We start from the raw sequence: 21,711 nt of genomic DNA, 5'->3' as shown, positions 1-21,711 counted from the left end.
TTTTAAGTTGTCCAAGTTAAGAAAAGGACCCTAATTATTTTTATTTTCATTTTTCTAATATATTTAATATTTTATTATAATATAAGAATTTATTTTTAAGTAAAAGATTATTGTATACCATTTTTAGTATAAGCCATTAAAGCAATAATTTAGTGGTTTTGGTTTAGCCACAATAATAATAACATATGGTACTAAGAATAATTTCTTAATAAGTACCTCTAATTCATCAATCGGTGAACCCCAGTTTCCTCCAAGGTGCGCCCCTGGCTTCAAGTGCTCCGTGGAATGAAGAGCCTTTGACTAATTGGAGCAACTGAAAACTTTTCAGGTTTGCATGCGTGTTGTCAATGGCAGTATGTATGTCTAGTTTTCGCTGCTAATTTTCCTGCCCACTTTTCCAACCCACTCCCCTTGCTGCTGTGGCTGTGTGGGAAAATTGGCCTCTTTGTTGTTGGGAATTAGGTCTGTTGTTTACTTTCGACTGGCTTTGTTTTTGTTGACGACCCACGCTGGCAAAGAAAACAAAGGCAGAGAAGAACTTGTCGCCGGGGAAAACATAAACAAAGTCATGGGTGGCAGAAGGCGGCCGCAGGTTGGCAAGACAAGGCCATAAGAAGAGGCTCCGGAAACTGGCCAAACGAGTGGGCCTGCGGCCAAGGAGCTGGTCTTTTTGGCGACCAGTTCCAGGTGCAAAATCAACATCGAGTGCCTGCAAAATCAAACGCCGGCGTCGCAGCCAGCGCCGACTGCGGCAGAGACCTGTATTGTGTTTGCGGCGCTTTTGGCCGCTTTTCATATAAAATCGAATTCGCTGGCGGAAAATTCGCATTAGGTTTTCTATCAAGGCGACGATGTCAACAGCAAGAGCGTAGCACTTCCAGCACAGCGAAGACGCGGGCGTTTGTGAGAGTGTGTGTGATTCAGAGCCGAAGGATAAGGCCAGGATATACCAAAATAAGTTTGTGTGTGTGACACCAGTCGAGTGAGACCCAAGGAAAGAAAACAGCCACGAACAGTACGTTTAGCCGGAAACGGGTCAATCGCTTAGATAGCCGAAAACAGAGACCAACGATGCAAACATTCAAGGTCTGCGCGCTCCTGGCGTTCTTCTTCGTCCTCGTTTCCGCCCGCGGCAGCAAAAGGCGGGATGGCACCGTTACGGTAAGGAAATGTCCTGGATGGCCCAGGAAAAAGTTGCAGAAGTGGGTGATAGAACGGGCATTAATTGCGCCTGACAAGGATATCTTTTGGCCCACAAAACAACAGAGCCAGTGACCTTTGTTTTGGCTGTCCGAATTTATTGTTTTATCTGAAAGTTCATCGCCAGTGTCGCCAGAGAAAATGCTCAAGGCTTCAAATCCAGGTTGGGGTGAATTTTTTACCCTTGGATAAAAGGGATACCTTAATTGCATTTTCCAAGTCCGCATCTCGGGTCAGCCTCAGGATAATTCAAGGACCTATGATAAGACTTAAAACAATCTGTTTACTGCCTCATCACCATATAAATTAAGGCAAACACTTAAATTTGAAATTATATTTTCGATACATTGCAAACATTTTAGCAAGGCAGATAGATTTAATGTTACATTGTTATTTTTTTACAAACTTGTTAGAGGAACAATTCTAAGTAAATAAGATGTGGTGACATTCTATTACACTTTAAAAAAAGAGTATATCGTTTTAACAGGGTTTGTTTGAGAGAAGTGATAATTTTTATTATGATTTTTATAAAGCTTTTATGTATTATCTATACTTCCAAAATATTTCCCTTTATTAGATTACGGAAAGCGAGCGTCGGAATATTGAGGATTTTCTGTTGGCCAAACTTAAACAGAATTGCAGGCAGGAGGACGATCGCGCCTGTAGGATGATCAAGATGTCTATTGTTATGAATCACCTGTACCTGAACACTCGTCTTGACCTTGGCGATCGCGTCAAGGTCACGGAAAACTGGTGAGTGATAAAATTGAAATCAGTATCAGATTATTTTTGAATAAATAATAAAATTACTGACAAGGGCTTTGATTAAAAGGTAGCATGAAAATAAATCAAAATGAAACGAACTTCCTTGCAAAATAAACTATACAAATATTTATTAAAATTGATTTTATATCATTTAAATAAATTGATTTTAAAGCTTTCATTTTAGTTGCAGGACTAAACAATATATTTAGAGATTTTAAAAAACTTATTCTCTGCAAAAATAAATACCTTTATAGGCATAAAACTTTTTTTTTTGTATAGCTTCAATAATACCCGTTACTCGTAAAGTAAAAGGGTATACCAAATTCGTCGGAGGGTATGTAACAGGTAGAATGAAGCGTTTCGGACCCCACAAAGTACTTATATTCTTTATCAGCATCACTAGCCCAGTCGATCTAGCCATGTCCGTCTGCCTGCCTGCCCGTCTGTCCGTATGAACGCCCACTCTAACACTCCATAACGCTAAAAGCCCGTCTAGCGCCCATACTTTTTAACATTTGTTAGAAATTTAAATGAGATTTTGTTCCTATTATCAATACCCACCTATATGCCAAATATTATTCAAATCGGACCATCCATAAAATGTATACCCGAACATTAATAAATAAATAGCAAACCCAATAGAGTGTAAAACGGGAAAACGAAATGGAGTTATATCGGCTGCTTACGAAATTTCACTAGCGTCACCTAGGTTTCACGTTATGTGGCGTATTACTCAAATCTCGTAGGTTGCGCTTTTTTGTTAACTGATTAACGGGTATCTTAAAGTCGATGCCGTGGACTACAGCGTTTTCTCTTGCTTTGATCCCAAAACTATCATGGCCTTGACCCAGCTATTCTCATGTTTTCCTTCGTCATTGATTTTGTACCCTCTCAGGAACATCTCGATGGTGCCTGACGATCCGGAGGTGAACCAGCTGCTGTCCCGGTCCATGGGCTCCGACGAGGAGACCTTCGCCCTGCTTATGGCCAACAAACTGTGGAAGTTCATCCGATCGCGCTCGCTGCGCTACAAGTTCTCGGAGAACGCGGACTTCGTGATGAACAGCGATCCGGAGGGCAGCCTGAATGTGGGCGTGTCCGTGCGACCCCTGGAGGCGTTGCAGGAGGGGCGTGGCAAGATGAAGAACATGGGACCGCTGCTGATGATGATGGCGGCCAAGACGGGAATGGTGGGAGCCCTCCTGCTGAAGGGACTCTTCCTGCTGGCCGGAAAGGCCCTGATTGTCTCGAAGATCGCCCTGCTGCTGGCGGTGATCATTTCGCTGAAGAAGCTACTATCCAGCAAGAAGACCATCGTGGAGGTGCCCTCGCACCACGACAGCTACAGTTCCGGCTGGTCGAGGGCCTTCGATGGGTTCGTGGAGGGCCTGGTGGACGTGCCCGCCGATGTTTTGGCCAAGGAGGTGCAGCACCAGCAGGAGCAGGCCCAAAACATGGCCTACAGTGGCCAGCAGCCGGGGAAAGTGGCGCAATAAAGCTAGTTTTAACTAACTTGTTATGTATGTCATTAGATCAGGAATGAACTAAATTGGGTTTTCCTCTATCACTTTCCTGCTGGCTTGGGGAAACTCCTCTCACGCTCTCCTATCTCTCTCTCTGGATCTCTACTAAGCTACTTTCCCTACTTTCCCCTAGAATTACCGTCTCTGTCTCTGTCTCTCTAACTCACTCTATTGCATCTCTTTGCCATTATCTTGCTCACTTTCACTTTTCAGTTTTCTCAATGATGCTCATTCTCTCATTTGTAATTTATTTAAACTTACACTTACACTTAATTTATTTATTTATTAATATTTATTGCATAAATAAAAAGCATGCGCAACGATTACAATTTCAGAACAACTTTGTGTCCAATTCTTTAATATTTTTTTTTAGTTTTTGTAGCTTTTCGACTGCTAATTACAGAGACATTGAACTAGACTAAATGTGTGCGCCAGGTTTCACTAAGTTAAAAACGATTCAATAAATAATAAATAATAAATAATAACAGTACGTTAGCTCGCTAGGCTGCTATTCCGATGCAGAGTGTCCGACGTCCGGGGTCCGATATTCGGGTCCTTATGGCAGCAGAGCAACCTCCTCCTTCCCACGGGGTCTTTGGTAGCTGCTAATTGGCTAATCGCCGCCTCAGGAGCGGTAGTACGGCATGTGGGGCTGCACGTAGTTGTAGATCAGAGGTCGCCGGGCGGGAGTGGCTGCAACACGAGCTACCTCGTTAATCAGGCAAGTAATTGCTGGCCCGGAGCCACTGATAGCCACCGGGAGGGGGGTGGTAGTGGGTGGGTTGGTCATGGAATGGAGCTGGGGTGTCGGGGGCGAAAGGTGCTCAGATGCAATTAATCCCACGATAGAGGTGTGTATCTGGACCTCAATAGAGTGTTAAGGATGAAACCCACTCCCATTCGCTTTAGAATTTATTGAGAGTTCTGCACCCCTCCTCAACCAGAATTATTGCTCACGCTCGTGCTTCGTTTATAATATACCCTATTCCTAAGATTATTAAGATAATGGTTGAAGTTCCTGACTTCTTAATGTTTGTGTGGACTCTTTTTAATATAACTACAGCAGCTAAAAGTATGCAATCCTTTTGCAGGAAAACTTTAAGCACGTCAGTCAGCTTGACCGCAACCGATAGCATACGAATTTGAAAATGTTTTCATCTAGAGAAAAATAAATAGTTTCATAGAACTGATTTATTTTCTTTGAAGATAAAACTGAATAAAACTTATTTCTCCTCCTCCTCGTGGTTTTGGAACTGCGCTCATAAAATGTTCAACTAGCTGTTCTGATTTATGTCATTTCTTGATAAGTACGTTTTTAAAGCTTGATTTAATCCCAAATCAAATTATCTTTAAAAGTAATTAAGAACTGTGCCGTAAAGGTAAATATGCAGCTCAAATTCAAACATACTGTTCGTTTGAGGTGAAAAATCTACCTGAGAGCATGCTATACAAATTACTAGCTGCACAAAAAGCAAATAAATGTGCTCTGGCTTTGTGATATTCCCTCTAATATAACACACCTCGTGTGAGCGTGCCAGGTGACAAATGGATGTAGTAAGTACTCTGCTCAGTCTTCGTCCTCATAGTCGTCCTCAATGGCGCCCTCGGCTGCAGCCGCTGCCACCGCCACCGCATTCAGGGAATTTACCTTGGCCATGGACGGGTGTGGGGATGGGTGGGATTGGGGGTAATCTGAAATATCGAGATTGGATCAACTTACACTTACTCTTCGCCATCCAGGAGTCCTCACGCTTGATCTTGTGCCCCAGGCCACCCAGTCCGCCCAGGGCGGCCAGCACCTGCGTGTTGTTGCTGCCGTCGCTGGCCACCTGGGCGGAGTGCAGGTGGCTCTCGGCGCTCAGGCTCTCCAGTCCCGGGTGCCCAGGATGCCCCGGCAGCTGGCCGCCACCTGCCATCGCCAGGTGGTGCAGCGAGGCCGGGTACATTTCCGGCGACATCTCAGCCCCGTGCAGCGGGTAATCCATGCCGTAGGGCATCATATAGGGGGTCTGCTCCGGGAACTGGTACATCATCCTTTCAACGGAATTAAATATAGTACGTATTTTACATTTCATTACGTTTCTTGAGTTGTTTAAGGTCGGACTTTTAAATAGTTTGCTAAAATCTATTTTAACTTGTATTTCGTTTTTAACTTCCTAAGGATGTTCTCACAGAATTTCGTAACCAAGGTCTAAAAATTCTATTGATCTCTTAAAATTATAGCTCTTCTCTTGGTTACTGAATTTTTTTTTCAAAAATGTGACTTAAATGGATAATGATAAAAAAAGCTATCGGATTTTTATGGTGAGTTTAAATATTTCATTCCCGTTAAAATTGTATAAATATGTCCTGTTGATAGTTTCGGGTTATGTCTCTCAAAGTAAATTGCGCAAATGGAAGAAATCCTTCCTTCCTTAAATTACTTAACTAAAAAGTATGCGCTCTACAAATTCAGCAACACAACTATGCTTTTAAGGCAAAAACCTTCTTGGCCTGGTTTTTATAGAAATTCATCTTAATTACTAGTTGGACGATAAACATATCAGATTTTTTGGAGATGATGGAGAATGACAATTCTGAACATTTCTTCTTAAAGATTAATTTTGTTAGCCATGTTTTCACAGAAATTCATATCAATTTCTTTATGGATGAAATGTATAAAATTACTTATTTTATGAGCAACTATTAATTATTTTGCTGAAATGTGTGTTACTAATCTAAACAGCAATGCATGTAAGTTAATAGATTTTTAATGGGGCTGCATGTTCAACAATCTATCTACTTGTGAATGCCTATTCCAACTTTGTAGCTATTTCTTTTCTACTCACTTTTCGCTGGCGTTGTCCATGAGCTTCTTGATCAGCACAATGGCGGCCACCACGAAGGCGATTTTGGACAGGATCAGCGCCTTGAGCGTGAGGAGTCCCACCGCCTTGGCGGCCACCATAGTCCAGCCGAATGTCGTGGCCGCCAGGTACATGGGTATGAACATCTGGAACTGCTTCTTGTCCTGGTGCTGGTGGCGCCTGCGTCCGCCCAGGAGTCCGCCTCCCCCGTTGTCGCCGCCTCCGCCGCCCAAAAGACCGCCTCCCCCGCCGCCGTTTCCTCCCAGTCCACCTCCTCCTCCGCCCAGGAGTCCTCCGCCTCCTCCGTTGCCCTGCAGCCGGCCTGTAGTTGAATTTTGGGAAACAAGACACGTTTTAGGCTTTATGGCTTTAATGGCACCCGTACGTATACGTAGTAGTGCGACACAGGACTTGATTGGCCCGCCCCTTTCTTGTCACTGGATGCGGTGTGATTGATGCCCTGCTGCCTTGTATATCGAATGTCAGATTAAATAGGGGTAAGTAATGGCAGTTTGGGTCGGTCGGGCCAAGTCATTGATATGCATTGGGCGAGGATGTAGGTTTAGGCAAAATCTGACAAGGAAGTCTACACTCATAATAATGTGGTCGTATCACGTGTATGGAAAAAGTTCTTGAAGTCGATTAAGTAACCAAACTGTTATGTATCTCAATTTCGTTGAACGGAATTTTTAGGTATAATAAATTTGGTTGTTTCTTTATAAACTAAAAGTCTATTAGTTTTGTTTTAAAGCATAAACTGAAGGCTTGACTTTAACTTTAACTCAAGAATATGAAAGATAATAGCTTATAGCTAAGAAGTTGATTTAAACTACTGATGAAAGGAATGTCTGGTAAGAAAATGCAGTTACATATTTTATAAAATTCTCAAGATTAAAGATACTAAAAATGTAATCAGTAATATTCCTGACTCCACTCTTGGCGTTGAATTAACTCATCTCAACTTGAAAATGTATGATAAATAAAAAATTTCTATCAAATTAATAATTCATTCACAACTTTCCAATGTAAATCTTCGTTTCCTAATTTTCTAGATCCGTTTTCCCAGTGCAGGCATCTGTCAAGGTCTTGTTAGACGAATCACAGTCGGGTATCGCTCAAATGCGAGCCGCATGCCAAGCAGGAGCAGCTGGCTGAGCCTCTTCGGCGGGCTCAGATGGCATCGCCTGGATGTCAGGCACATGTCGTCCGCTGATTGGAACTGTGGTCGCCCGTCATTACCTGTTCCGCTGGAGGCCTTCTTCAGCAGCGCCACTTCGATGTACTCGCTGTCATCCTCGGCCCGCTGAACACTGAAGACCATGGGGCCCACGGGCACTCTAATGGCATTTCCCGTGACAAAGTCCATGAAGCTGGAGAGGCCGCGCCCAGAGCCCCACTTGTGTTTGCGGGAGGCATCCAGTTCGGGCAACTTGACCAGGTCGAAGAGCCCCAGCTTGAGGGTCTCGCCGCGCCGGTAGGAGGCCATAATGCCATTGGCCACGCCGTACAGGCAGCTCGCGTTGTTGGCGCACTTCCAGCTCAGCTTGTCCAGCAGGTCGGTGTTCTCCACACTGGCCGCAGGACTCGCCACCGGCCTGCCCTCGGGGCTGGGATGGGGATTAGGATCCCCTCCCAGCGAATTGGCGCCACTGCGCTTGTGGATGGCCCCCAGGCTCATGTTCAGGCCCAAAGCCAGCAGAAGGCAGCTGGCAACTAGATGGCTCGGCATTTTGAGGCTTTTTGCTCTTTTCTTTCCTCGATTCTGTTTCGCAGAGTATAGCACAACACACGGGACACTTGACAAAGGACGATAGCGCGGCGTATCCTTCACATGGACGCGATTCGAGTGGACGCGATTCGGTGGCGGCTGATGCAGCGCCTTGTGGAGACTAATTACCAGCCGTTGCATGCAACTCAGTTTTATTGGAGCAGCAGAGGCAACGGCACAGTAGCAGCGGCAACATTAGCAGCAGCATCCAACCAAGCTGCGTGCAGCACCACTGGCTGCACCACCACCACCACCGCCACCTCCTTCGCATCCACCATCAGCATCACCATCCCCACCAACAACACCGCACTTTGCTGCTACAGTTTTGATTTCAAGTCAACCAGCTGAGTGACGGCCATCGCTCAGCGGGCAGGCTTCGGTATCGGAGCTCCAGAGCTCTGGAGCATCAGTTGCGCACAGTGGTTCCAGCTTGATACCTATAAGTTCAATAGATTTTGCCAGTGGCTTATTAATTGGAAACATGCCCATATTTAACAATCATTAAAATGATGGCAATTATGAGAACATTATCTTTTCATTTGTAGTGTACTTTCGCTTGCCCAGCTAAGATAATCCGACTTTTCTACAAGGTCTTTTAAAAGCATTTAAATATTAACAATCTATAAAATGATGGCAATTATGAGAACATTATCTTTTCATTTATAGTGTACTTTCGCTTGCCCAGCTAAGATAATTCGACTTTTCTACAAGGCCTTTTAAAAGCATTTAAATGAAATATGGGGAGTAAAATATTTTAGTACTGAAACGCTTTTACTTTTTTTTATGCTTTTTATTCAATTTGCAAGCAAAATAAAATATAATAACAAAATGTATTCGGATACAGATTTTACATTTTCCTTAGAAAGTATTTGATTTTAAAGCTGAGTAAAAATATTTAAGAAAGTGAAAACTAATCTGTTCAACAAATAATAAAAGCAAATCTGATACACAATAGTTAGATGAAACTCTGGATCTAAAATATTACAAGATTGAATCCAATCGACCGTTTACAGAAAAGTCAAAACACAATTAATATGAAAAGACACTTTTGCTAGATTCTGTAAAGCAAAGTGTCTCAGAAAAACAGGTTCCTTAATATGCTCTTTTGACAGGAATGCTGAGTGTTTAAGCAACACTCCTTGAAATAATATATAAAATGGGGATATTATGGGGAGCTTTGGATTTGATTCATAACGTATTTCCATACTGGTGGTAAATAAGAAACAAGTGTGTAGATTGTATACTCAAGTTAAATAAATAAAACCAAATGAAACGCAATTTGAATAACCATTTAGTTTATTTCTCATTCAGCTTAAAATATAGTGGATCCATTTCGTCGAAGTTGTGGTTTTTCCTCTTACGATAATATTTCGTTTTACAATTATCTGCCAGCCCGCGAAACATGACCCACTGTGGATGCAAACGCAGCAGTCATAAGTTTGCATTGTTTTTTGCCTGCAGCGCTTTTAGTTGCTCTCCCGAAAGGTTCAAAGGGTGAACTAATTAGCTGCAATTTCATTAACCACATGACATTACGGCGGATCTTTGGCCTCTGCATAGGTAAAGACAGGTGGGCGGCTCACATGACTCCTGGCCAAGACAGGGAGTCGCGGCCATGACTGTGGTAGAATGGCAAAGCCACTGGCTTCAACGGCGTCCGCGGCATGTGGCCGCTGTACTAATGCGGCTAATTTACTGCTCATTAATTTGCCCGCAATTTGCTGAAAACAATTTTCGCAGGCAAAAGTAAAAGCAAAGTGCAGTTCGAGTACGGGTACAATTAAGTAGCAAGTTGGCGGGAGGCGGGTGGTGGCTGTTGGTTGGCAAAGTGGGAGGCTGAGGCCCAGGCTCGAGATGTGGCCATGCCTCGCCGCCTGTACACAATAAATAAATAAATAATAAAAGAAAAGTGAAACGAACTATTAGCTCTCGTTTTTCATAAATCGCCGGCTCAGTTACATTCTGCTGAGCAGGCGAAATGCGGGGGACCGGCGGGGAAAATGCAGCCAATCAAACACTTTTCGTCGGTGCACGATGAGCGGGACTAATAAATATTCACTTTTCCAGCCAGCCAGGTGAGCACGCAGGTGGGCAGGCGGGTAATTGTGGCCAATTTCGAGGCAGTGGCAATCAGACCTCGACCATTCTTTGGCAGTGGCACCGTTTTGATCGGCGATCTGCGGCTATATCTCGCCTTATCTGGCCGAAGATCCACTGAGAGTGTAATGACTGTAATCTGGATGTCCGCGCCATTCGCAACTTGACACCGTGCTCCGTCAATGCCTCAAAAGCGCAAGTAATGCGAGGCGGTTCGCCAAGAAAGCCGACCACCGACCACCAACCACCGACCATCGAACGCAACAACATGGCCCAAACCCAAGCCCGCAACAATAGATGGCCAACAGCCAAGGCCAACAGCCCAGATGGACATTGAAAGGAAAGCGGTGACGCAGTCCGAAAGCGGTAATCCGACCCCATCCAGCCCATCCAACCCACCCATCCACCCATCTACGCAGCCCACTAAGGCCACCTAGCTGCTCCAGTTTACGTGTGCCACAAAAGTTTAATGATCCTTGACTGCAACCGGATCCGTTGGGTGGAGTCCGGTCCAAAGGCCAGCGGCTTCTTCGCCTTAATTGGCTCTGATTTCAATATTTCCAATGCACTTAACAGAAACTAAAAGTGGCCAGCGACAATTTAATCGTGTTGCCGGCCAAAGGCTTTTCACTTTCATCTGGCCACACATTTTAATCGAGTTTTAACAAGAGCAAATCTCAGAGAAGAACACACAGAACTGCGGGCGAGGCATTGCTTTCAATTCCCAAACCTAATCAAGAACTTGGCCAAGAGCAGATTGAAAGTTTGGCATACGAAAAACTTGTTGTCTGAGCAGCACCGATTGTTTGGTCACTTGTTTGCAACCGAAAACTTTGTTGGTGGCAAAATATGTGGCAATGTTTGTAGAAAAATGTAACAAAAAGGCACTTCCAAAAATTCTTCGCAGTTGTATTTGTAACTTTTTTTGAAGTGGTAGGAATTGTAAGTTATACATTTTTTTTCTGAAAATAACAATACACCCTTTTTTATCTTGATTAAATTTGTATTAGGTATATTATTTAATTTTAATGTTTTCTTTTCGTTTTGAATTTTTTTTTTGTATATTTCACTTATTTGTAAAATTTAATTTTTTTTAAGGTGTACAATTTTTTTTTAATATTAAAACAAAAAATTATAAAGTTATATTAAAAAAGATTAAAAAACTTTTTTTTAAATTAAGACTAATATATAATTTGATAATATCTTCTTTTTTTTTAAATCCTACATTAAAACAAATTGTCCAAATTAAAAATAAGCAAAGTGATTTTTTATTCTCAGTTTAAACAAAAAAAAATATTACTGTGTAATATACTGGTACCTTACTTTCCCTTTGCAAGAAATGCACTTGTTGAGAATTACTAGTTCAATTCAACTTAAGTTGAAGCTCACTAAAGCCATTGTGTTGCACGTTTGATAATGTAGCAGGGGAATCTATTGGACTTTGCAGCTATTGTGAGTTTTGAATTTAAAGCAAAAGTTTGAAGAACCCTTAAGTTCAACATCAGTTATTATTAAAATGTAAAATATATAAGAAGCTTATTGACGATGCGCATTTTTTGCTACACAAGTGCGTTTACTCCAAATTGCAAGCTTCAAAGGATTTTCCGTGGCCAAGGGACGAGTCTAGTGTGCCGTTTAAAGCCGCTTAGAGTAGCTAAGAGTAGAGAACAGAGCCTCTGGGAATCGTTCACCTCTATGCTACATAATCCAAGCCATCCCAAAAAGCCAGCCATGTGAGTCTGGCAAACGGCTCGACTGCGGATTGCAGGCTCTCATCGCACCATTACCATTATCCGCCGGATTTGTCAGGGCTGACAGCCAAATTGACTCTTTGGCAGTCAATCAAAGCGAATTGTCACGAGTCATGCGAGGAATGCAAGTCGCCTGGAAATAGGCGCAATTAAAGCCATTCCGAAGAGTTCGTATTTTGCTGGCCAATAACAATAATAACAATATTGTTTATTTTGCAGCCAATTACGTGGCCATACATCTGGCCATGTTGATGTTGATTTTCAGCGGCTGTTGCTTTTGCCTCTGATTTATTTTCACCGGCACGAATTTCGCTCGCGTTTTAATCGCACGGCACCTTGTTTATTTTCTTCGGCTGTTTTTCTTCCATTTCTAATCGATTGCCTGAGCCCAGCGAAACGTTTAATTTATTTTAATCTAATTGTTTTATAATTAAAACATACTTCTGTTTGATTTCACCTGTGCGTGTCAAAAGCATCAAACTTGCGGATTGGCGTTTCTCGGTTCGAATTGTTGTTTCAGTTGCCTTGGCTGCTGGGCGCCTTAATTAGTTGCCACTGATTTGCAGCCCCACCCATATTTTGCCACTTGATCGCCGCAGGATTTTGACTCGCAATTCGGGGTGTTTGCGATGCACTAAGCTAATGATTTGTGGTCTGCAGACGTGTTGTATACTTTGGGGCTTGCGGAAGATTGCAATATACATGTGGCAGCGTTTTGGGAGCAAGGCAACCACAGTGGGGCCTCGACATGTGGAACTTGTTAGCATAAAAAGTTCTGAAAATGTATACCAATCATACAGTCACAGAAATCAGGGAAAGAAATTTTAAAAATACTTCAATTCCATTATATTACCAAGCCATTTAAAAAAAATTTGCTTTACAAAAATTTGTTTATTAAGTATCCAAAAGCTACCTTTTTTTGGTCTGCCATTTGGAAAGGGTATTAAATATCAATACTCTAATAATTGAAACCACCTCTTTTCAAATTAAAATGCTGATGGAGAAAAAACAAGAGAAAAGGCTACAGTCGATGGCCTCGACTATCAGATGCGAATGTAATTGAGATATGCATGCAGCAAATCGGCTGTTTCAAACACCTAAAAACGCCACCTAGCGTTCATTCCTTTTTACTTTATTTGCTTATAACGCTTGCATTAAGGGTCCGATTTGAACCATTGCAGGCATTGTATGTGGGTATTGATTATCAAAACAAAATCTCATTTACACTTTTACAACAAATTATAAAATGTGGGCCCTAGACAGGCTTGTAAGGTACTCAAAATCGATTTCTAAAATGCACAGTTGATGTACTGGATCCTGATAGTACTTAACTGGTGATGCAGAATATGATATCGGTGCTTTGAACTGTGAAAAGCACATAAGGGCACTATTTTATTTATTTTGTGTTATATCATTTGTGGCCCAAAAATCGTTTGATCTCCTAATACCAACTGCACCAAATCAATCCGAACTATCTGTTAACTTGTCATTGGTCACACAGTCCCACACCTGCTTACTCCCCCGACAATTTGGGGCACAACTGCTGTCTCATTCAATCAACTCGATTCCGTATACCACAATGCACATTGCACATTGAATTGTGGTCTCAATTGAATGTGCGGCAAATGAGATTCTTTTAATGACGATGACGATGATGATGATGATGATGCTGCGCAACAATCAATTATAACAAGTTGCCACAGAGACCGAGCCTCGGACTCGGAAAGAGATACTGATTCAGATTCAAGTTGAGGCAAACAACGGTTACAAAGGCCCCACTCCAACGAATCGAATCGAACCTTGGCTGCTTTCCTTGGTTCAAAATCGGAGATTCGAGATGGAGCTGATGATCTGCTGCCAGGGGGAGATACTTTCTTTTTATTGCCGACACCGACACAAGGCAAACGTAACGAGTTCAGATCAATTTTTGGTTGACTCTCTGCCAGTTCGGCTCAATAACGTCCGACTTGTTTTGTGGCCTCCGCTGCGGTGATGTGTTTAATTTTTTTTACATCGATTGGGGTTTCAAAATTTCCAGAAAATGGGTAAGTGTGAGCCGTGCGTGTGTTTGTGTTGGACAACAATATGATAAATATAAAAATTAATACATTGAGAGTGAAAGTTATTGCTTTTGGAGCGCAGTCGATCATCATGGTCGTCATCATCATCGCTCGAATAATCATCACCGGCAGCGTCATGGTTGTGAGAGAAATGGTGATAATGACGAACGAAGCGGGATTTTGATGCTGCCAAGTTGATTTCTTTCGCCTGCCCGATGGACCCCGGTCACGTTAACTTGATTAATAAGTTTGGCGGTATTACAAAATATCCAAAAGCTGTACAACTGCTTACGAAATCTCCAGAAAACGGTTTCCCGTGTCTCTGTCTAATTAAATTACGGCACCAACAGCTCTCCAATTTTTACGGCGGAGTACGCTAATTATATCAGTAACCTTGTATAATTTCCAGAACAAATAATTTTAAGCAATTAACATGACCCTTGGAATTTATATTTACTGTACGTAGATATAAAACACATTGATTACAAAATTCGGACACCAGCGAAGAAAGTGGAGATGGTAGCAGTCGATAGAAATGATCCCTTGTTGGTACAATAAATAAATAAGGTATCACATTATGCCATCGTAAATTTCCATAGCTCCAAAGGGAAAGAAATCATTTACATATCTGTCTAGTCAAAATAAAATACCTCAATGGTATCAATAAGAAAAATCACACTTTAATATTAATACAATGCAGTTTATTTAAATCATGTTCCTGAAAATATCAAACAATTTTTATTTTTGAACAATAATAGTTAAGGAATGTGGTTTGAATTTAAAAGGATTAATATACACGACAAAAATATTTAAAATGAATGTAAAGGCTTGTTTATTTCTTTATTCTTAGTTCTCGTCAGCCCTGTAGCTTTCGGAAATATTCTAGCCAGATTTACTTTCGATTGGTAATTGTATTACGACCCCAAGTAGCTCACCATTTCACCCCTTTTCACGGTCTGGCGACCCATTTTTATGGCCATTGCATGAGCTGGTCGACGCAAATTGCCACTAAACGTCTTCATCGCTCATCTTTCGGGCGGGGTAACTTTCGCTTTTTCGGCTGACACGCTCGCCAGTCGGCTAATGGAGTTGTTTGGGCCGCCGGAGAATCGTGTGAAGTGGAGTAGGAACAAGGTGTGGGCCAGGAACAAACCCGCAGCACTTTAACCACTTCTAATCTGTATAATTTGGCCGAGAGCGCCGAGTTGAGTGAACCACAGGCCAAGTTGTTGGTGGAACGGGCGGCAGCCAAGCGCATCCCACGGCTGTCCGACCAACTGACCGTTGAAAATTGGAAAAATTGCAACGGCCAGTGAAGAAGAAAATTGCACGGCCAAGGCAAAAAGCAGAGAAACGCGAACTGAAAGCATTTTTCTTTCTTTCCAGAAGCACCATTGTTTTAATTTACAATTGTGACAATTCGGCCGGGGATGCTTGAGTGCCCTTGTTTTCCCCCCTCCTGGGAAAGTTCCCCGTGGAAATGGGAGCTATAAAATATGACCAGGCAATTGTCAAGGCTTTTAGTTGAACTTGAAGCGTTTTGGCAACATGTTCCGCATTTTCCCACTGCTCTGTCTGCTGCTCTTCTCGGCTGTCCGCTCGGAAAACTGCGACCAGGATGCGAGTGCCACGTTGTATTGTCGCGGGGAACGGGCTCTGCGAAATGTCCTGCGGAACTTAAATCGCAGCGAAAGACCCCTGGTGGTAGTTAGGGGCCTCGAGATAGTGCCCCTTCAGAACAACTCACTGGATAATGTGGACCAGGATCAGGACCAAAGCCTTCTGGATAGTCTGTCCTTCTATCTGCGCACCCACGAGATCAATGTAAAGCTGGCCGATCTCCTCGAGGATGAAGCGCAAGTTTCAGGTGGGTTTAAAAGTAACACAAAAAACAAGTGGTGCATGTTTGAGTTTAATTCTCATTAATAATAATTTGGCGTTGGATTTTGTGTGGAATCGTTTTTAAGCCTTATTCTCAAAAATAAATATTAAATTTTATGAAAACATTATTTAAGCAATGATATATGGCTGGAAACCGTATTTTTTCGAAAACGATTACTCATAAAATCCGACGTCTAATGATCATATATCTTTTTTTGTCAAGTACTGTGCACTAAATTGATTAAAGATGTGAAAATTTCATCCATAAATAAAAAGAAAGGGAAAAGTCTATTATTTTTTTTCTTCGTTTACATAGAAGTTAGTCTGAATTAAAAAATATAATATTATTATTTACATTTACGAAAAAAGTTCCCATTTTTAATTGCAATAATGTGCAGCAAAAAAGTCTATAATTACAAGTCTATTTGCATTGACATGCAGTTCTTTGGATGTTTTATCGCAAATGTGTTTTTGATTGCCTCTAAAATTATTTTAGCATAGACTGGACCACTTTTTGGGTAATTTTTGATTTAAAAAGCCTTTTTACAAACCAAAAGCCAATTATTAAAGATCCACTTAGTATTTTGAATTGTTATATCTGTCGCATTGCTGCTGTATCAAAACTCCATTTGCCATTTCAATGACAAATTGGCATAAAATCAAGGGTACTCTGCCAAAAAAGCTAATCCCGCAAAAACAGCTGCATAGGCAGAAGTCACATGGTCATAAATGTTTTTTGATTGTTTCAGAGGCTCGCAAAAAGGACAAGGGCCAGGGCATGTTGTTGGCCATGGCTCTGATGTTTGGCAAAATGATGGCCGTGATGGGCTTGGGCGGCATAGCGGCTCTGGCCATGAAGGCGTTGGGCGTCTCTCTGGTGGCCCTGATGATGGCCGGAATGCTGGGCCTGAAGACAGCCGCCCAGCAAGGCGGGGAGACGAGTCACAGCATTTCCTATGTGACCGGCGAGGGACACGGACATCACCACAAGCGAAGGCGCCGGTCGTCGGGTCAACAACCCTTGGCCTACAGGGGCTGGAACTGAAGGACCTTCGCTGTTGACGTGCACTTTGTTAGTTCTTGTATAGCACTTAAGTAATTTAATAATTTATCCATCATGCAACAGACCCCAGTTGTTTTCATCCCGACTGCAATCGAATCGAGTGCAGTGCCACTCGAGACGTTGCTGCCGCTCTGAGCAGTAGTGTTGCTGTTGGTGTTGCTGCTGCTGATGTTGCTGGTGCTGCCTTGGATGCTGCTCTTTGGTTTATGAAATCGGTGAAAGTTTATTTGAGACGAGCTCGCATTGTGTAGCCATCAGCATCCGCAGCGGCAGAAGGCGACCTACACATGGCCATAACGGTTGTATTTGTGGCTATACCCTAAAGCCCCCAAGTTACCTTTTTTTTGGCGAAAAGGTGGTGTCTTCAAGAATTATAAATAGTTTTATTCGAGTTTCTATTTTGGGATCTGGTAAAATATTTTTTAGACGAGGTAGAGTCCAAATAATTCAAAATAGTTGAGCTTAGTTTAACTAGGAGTATTTCGAAAACAAAGACTTCATGATTTTTTAATTTTTTCAAATTTTATTCAGAATTGATTTTGCATAAATTGATTAATTATTGAAACAATATTTATTAATTTATACCAATTTTAATCAACATGTATTTGAAAAAAGTTCGAAATGAGTTCAAAAGTTAAATCAAATCGAATATTTTGGAAATTTGCACCGAAAATTATAAAGAAAATAGTTTAGCAAATTATATATATTAGAGAAAGAGCATCTAAAGTTCGCATTCGCCCGATTAAAAATGCGGATTTCCTCCTTCTTGTTTACGGTGTCGTCATTTGTCAGCCCGCTTTCGTGCAATGTTATCGATGAAGCTGCCAGATACCGGATATCGGATACTCTTCATCGGTTCTCTGCTGATCTGCGCTTCAGATAGCCCCGAAACCGAACTCTTATTTTCCGTGGAATCTGGTACACGACCACTGGCGCACTGGAGCTGGCCGGCGCACAGATTGAATTTGCATAATGCGTGGCCAACTTTCACTGGATTTTGGCAGCGCCAACGGTTCTTTCCGACCACCTAAAGAGCCGTGGGCCAGAGTGGCAACAAATTACAGCCATGAGAGACCCCGAAAAAATACAAGAAACAAGATGTGCGTTCTGTTACACAATACCATTAAAGCCGCGGCACTTGAACGACCAAAACCCGTTAAGCGGCCGGCAGGGATACGGCCACCACTACTTGGCCAAGAGCAACTTGCTCTACCTTTCTTTGCCCCTTTCCCCGGCTCTGCGAACCTTGTACCGCCGCCTAATTGCTCCGTCTACTGGTGCTGCTTCTTTTGTTGGATCGCTCCTCTGCTAACTTTCCCTTTTCAACGGCATTTTACGAGCGCGTCTGTTGGCCGTAATTAAATTATAAAATAAGTTCATAAAGGCAAATTTGTTGTTTTACAATTCGTATATGATCCGCTGCTTTATATAAGCGAGCAGTTGCTCCGGAATTGATTTTCTAAACGGCTCGCTTTGATTTTTACCAGTTTGCCAGTTGACAATAAAAGCAGCAGCTTTATGGGTTTATGAGCACGATGACCACGATGATGATGGTGATGAGATGGCTGCCAAGACGTGTGTGAATGCTGGAGCTCCAGTCCGTACAGTCCGTAGAGTCGCAGGTCCACAAGTCCAGTGCATAAATGAAAGTTCATAAAGAAATTAGCTGATTAATCGTCGTTCGATGAGCTTGGAACTGGGAAAATGACCAGGCCGAGCCAAGCCCGATGGCCAAGATGGGATGACTGACTGAAAGTGTCACGCAGCCTACATTTCAGCCGCCGCCTCGAAAATTTCACTTTTCAATGATGCTGCGCGGCATCGTCCGTTTCACATGTAAATTAATATTTAACCCAAATACCGCAAATTCTTTATTTGAAATGCTGGCCGTATCGGTTACTGCTGGGCTTCTCGCCGGAGTCCGTATACATAATCCCCTTTCCGGTATTATTATGCAAATTTCGCATTAATTTGAATGGCCGTAAAAGGGAAAATCTGTTCTATTAACCTGACATTTTTATGGTTTTGTGAAATCTCCAGTCTGGTTTATTTTTAGGGTGTGTGTTTCTTGGATCTGCGACCAACTTTACTTTTACTTATTAAAATATGCAGCAGCGATGCTAATCGGAAGGGGGTAATTAATGTTTACCGGCCGGGGCTTTATGAATAAGAGGCTCCTTAATCCCCTTAAAGCTTTCCGGCTTGTGCGAAATAAGTTGCATCACCGCTTTTCACTTTCCTTGATTCCTTGGCACCATTCGGCAATTTGAGCGCAAATATTTGCCATTCCTATACACACATATTTATCTGTTGCCATGGCTGCTGTGCTGAGCTGTGTGTAAATGGCTCACTTCTGACCACGACTTTCACCGAAACATTTTTGTTATTTATTCATTAAATTTTTGCCCCTGATGTTGCCCTGCGATGCCTCCGCGGATGCTTCTGTTGTTGTCCATTCTGGTTTTTGTTGCCGTTCAATAAAACCCGTACCTACACATACCTACATGGCGTACACGAAATTCTTTTTGCATGACCGCGGCAAAAAGATGAAAAATAAAAGCGAAAAAATCCAACGAAATTAAATGTAAAGTCAACATGAAATTTTTTAGCTCCGCCAGTGCAAACACACCCACAAAGTGGCAATTGATTGGCAAAATACGAGCCGGGTGAAGAAAGATGTCAGCAAACAATGTGAAATTGTGCTACCAATTGGTCGAAACTTTTCTGTTTTCTGTTTCTTTTTCTGTGGGTTCGGCACGGTACATTGAGAGCCCGTGCCCCGTTGAGATATCAGGCCGGCGATCGCCAGAACCCCGTAATGCACGCCCTCGATGCTTTCGGCGCTTATGCAAATTGGCCAGAAAATAAAAGGAAAAAAACTTTCACGGCTAAGCCATTTGGCTTTAATTTAATTCAAACGGCTAGAAAAAGGGCCTCTCCGCTGATAGATAATACAGTAAAATGGCCTCTGTGTGGGACACAACGGTCATCATCGGCCGCTCGTTCCACTAATGAGTCTCAGGCCCAAATTGATGTCAAGCAAAATGAAAGTGAGAATACGATGATATCTCCGGCGGGCCCAAAATAATCATCGCTGCCGGTCGACGAGCGCTGAGATCTTCGATCTGCTGATTGAAGCCCACTCAGCCATTGGCCTAATAAGTAGTGTAATTATTGAGATTTTCTACGCGATGGTATTTGACCATCTTTTCGGAGGCTTGTGACCAACTTTCTTAAGACATTAAGGTTTTTGTGGGCAAATACATAATTTTACCGGGTGAAAATGCAAGTATATTTCGGAGGAAATTGGTTTGGTTTCAAGTAAGTCTCCAGGGATATAAAGTAAATTAATAAGAAGTTCAAACTCAACAGGATAACATAAATATTTGACTTAAATAAATACGCGAAAGTATTTGACCATCTTTTCGGAGGCTTGTGAACAACTTTCTTAAGACATTAAGGATTTTGTGGGCAAATACATAATTTTACCGGGTGAAAATGCAAGTATATTGCCGAGGAAATTTTTTTGGTTACGAGTAACTCTCCAGGGATATAAAGTAAATAAATAAGAAGATAAAACTTAACGGGATAACATAAATATTTAATATTAATATTAGAAAATATTAAATGTAATTGCTTTATCATTATTTTAATTTTAAGTTTAAAAAAAAAATAATGTAAATGCTTTATCACAGAATAAGGTGGTTTTTAAAAATATTACTTATGTTACTAAAAACGGAAAACCAATCGTTTATTTTACTTAATATGTTAAAGGTATAATTGTTAATATTTTTTAAGTAGGGTTTCTGCATGCGAACAAATAATATTACAACTTTGATACTGTTTTGAAAATGTAATAGACAAAATCATTTAAGGTAAAACATTTAGATACCCGTTGCAGCAAATTTATCTCTGCTAAGAATAAAGGAATTTTTAATGACATTTAAGCTCAAAGGTCAGAGGAATTTAAAATGTTCATTCGACGTAACAAATCCTTTTCGGAACCATACGAAATGATGCAAAGAATAGTATAAAAAGGCCAAAAACATTTGGCTTCACATCCTAGCTACGTACAGTTGTTAAGCTGACCTTTGGCTTACGTATATCCACAACTACAAAGTTTACCAAAAATATTTGATAGATGATATCGCAAACGAAAGCACACTTATACAACCACTCCTTTTGTATGTTAAGCAAGGTAAATTTGACCTCTTTTAAGGGAACAAAGGATATCTGAATTGGCTGTTGTGGGTGGCAACAGGATTGCTATTTCTGTCCCTCTCAACTCTGGTTACTAAGCTAACCTTTATTTTTGGGAAAATAAAGAAGGGGTGAAAAATGAAAACAGTTTTAATGTCCAAAAGTGTTTACGTCCATTGGGTCAGTTGCTGATGTAATATGCCAGCAGCACAAGTTGTGCATTGTTTTTCTTTTTTCGGAGCGTTTAGAGACACTTGCGATTTGTTTACCCTGCTCTGTGACAGCCATAAACAATAACAGCAACACCCCAAACACAGCAGCAACATCGGACAGCAGCAGCAACATGAGCAACAGCAACAGCAACTACTTGCCAGGTCCAACTACGAGCGAAATTCATTCATAAAAAGCACACACATCGGACACTTGGACGGCTGCTTTTCGCATGAATGGCCAAGCCTGTTGGCCATGCTCTTGGCCATTGGCCATTGGCTCTTGGCCGTTTGGCAGTTGGTAGTTTGGTAGTTGGATGTTGGCCGTTGGCACATGCCAGCCGACAA

General features: G+C 41.9%; 3 protein-coding genes across 4 annotated transcripts; 2 read left to right on the top strand and 1 right to left on the bottom strand.

Moving 5' to 3' along the window:
* The first annotated feature begins 866 nt into the window (after nucleotides 1-866).
* Nucleotides 867-3,678, top strand: LOC119560738. Its single transcript, XM_037874352.1, has 3 exons — nucleotides 867-1,161; nucleotides 1,778-1,953; nucleotides 2,861-3,678. The coding sequence occupies exons 1-3, from the start codon at nucleotides 1,072-1,074 to the stop codon at nucleotides 3,459-3,461; spliced, it is 867 nt and encodes a 288-aa protein (XP_037730280.1). The 5' UTR covers nucleotides 867-1,071; the 3' UTR covers nucleotides 3,462-3,678.
* Nucleotides 3,679-4,113: 435 nt separating this feature from the next.
* On the bottom strand, nucleotides 4,114-8,063 carry LOC119560913 (AF4/FMR2 family member lilli). 2 transcript variants are annotated; one of them, XM_037874614.1, is made up of 4 exons: nucleotides 7,574-8,063; nucleotides 6,317-6,656; nucleotides 5,209-5,522; nucleotides 4,114-4,181 (listed from the first exon to the last, which is right to left on the bottom strand). In XM_037874614.1, the coding sequence occupies exons 1-4, from the start codon at nucleotides 8,061-8,063 to the stop codon at nucleotides 4,114-4,116; spliced, it is 1,212 nt and encodes a 403-aa protein (XP_037730542.1). The 2 variants fall into 2 exon arrangements, with proteins under 2 accessions (XP_037730542.1, XP_037730543.1); XM_037874615.1 differs by having other exon boundaries at nucleotides 5,215-5,522.
* A 7,495-nt stretch (nucleotides 8,064-15,558) lies between these two features.
* On the top strand, nucleotides 15,559-16,936 carry LOC119560942. Its single transcript, XM_037874680.1, has 2 exons — nucleotides 15,559-15,877; nucleotides 16,641-16,936. The coding sequence occupies exons 1-2, from the start codon at nucleotides 15,559-15,561 to the stop codon at nucleotides 16,934-16,936; spliced, it is 615 nt and encodes a 204-aa protein (XP_037730608.1).
* The last annotated feature ends 4,775 nt before the right edge of the window (nucleotides 16,937-21,711 follow it).

This window comes from Drosophila subpulchrella, unplaced genomic scaffold (genome assembly GCF_014743375.2).
Source record: "Drosophila subpulchrella strain 33 F10 #4 breed RU33 unplaced genomic scaffold, RU_Dsub_v1.1 Primary Assembly Seq354, whole genome shotgun sequence".
NCBI classification, from domain to species: domain Eukaryota; kingdom Metazoa; phylum Arthropoda; class Insecta; order Diptera; family Drosophilidae; genus Drosophila; species Drosophila subpulchrella.
This window is presented reverse-complemented; position numbering and strand designations above follow the sequence as displayed.

Coding starts and splice junctions, on each gene's coding strand:
- LOC119560913 (XM_037874614.1), bottom strand. CDS start 8,063: ATGCCGAGCCATCTAGTTGCCAGCTGCCTTCTGCTGGCTTTGGGCCTG. Junction 6,657..7,573: donor GAAGGCCTCCAGCGGAACAG/GTAATGACGGGC, acceptor ATTCAACTACAG/GCCGGCTGCAGGGCAACGGA. Junction 5,523..6,316: donor ATGGACAACGCCAGCGAAAA/GTGAGTAGAAAA, acceptor TTCCGTTGAAAG/GATGATGTACCAGTTCCCGG.
- LOC119560942 (XM_037874680.1), top strand. CDS start 15,559: ATGTTCCGCATTTTCCCACTGCTCTGTCTGCTGCTCTTCTCGGCTGTC. Junction 15,878..16,640: donor GGATGAAGCGCAAGTTTCAG/GTGGGTTTAAAA, acceptor TGATTGTTTCAG/AGGCTCGCAAAAAGGACAAG.
- LOC119560738 (XM_037874352.1), top strand. CDS start 1,072: ATGCAAACATTCAAGGTCTGCGCGCTCCTGGCGTTCTTCTTCGTCCTC. Junction 1,162..1,777: donor GGCGGGATGGCACCGTTACG/GTAAGGAAATGT, acceptor TCCCTTTATTAG/ATTACGGAAAGCGAGCGTCG. Junction 1,954..2,860: donor GTCAAGGTCACGGAAAACTG/GTGAGTGATAAA, acceptor GTACCCTCTCAG/GAACATCTCGATGGTGCCTG.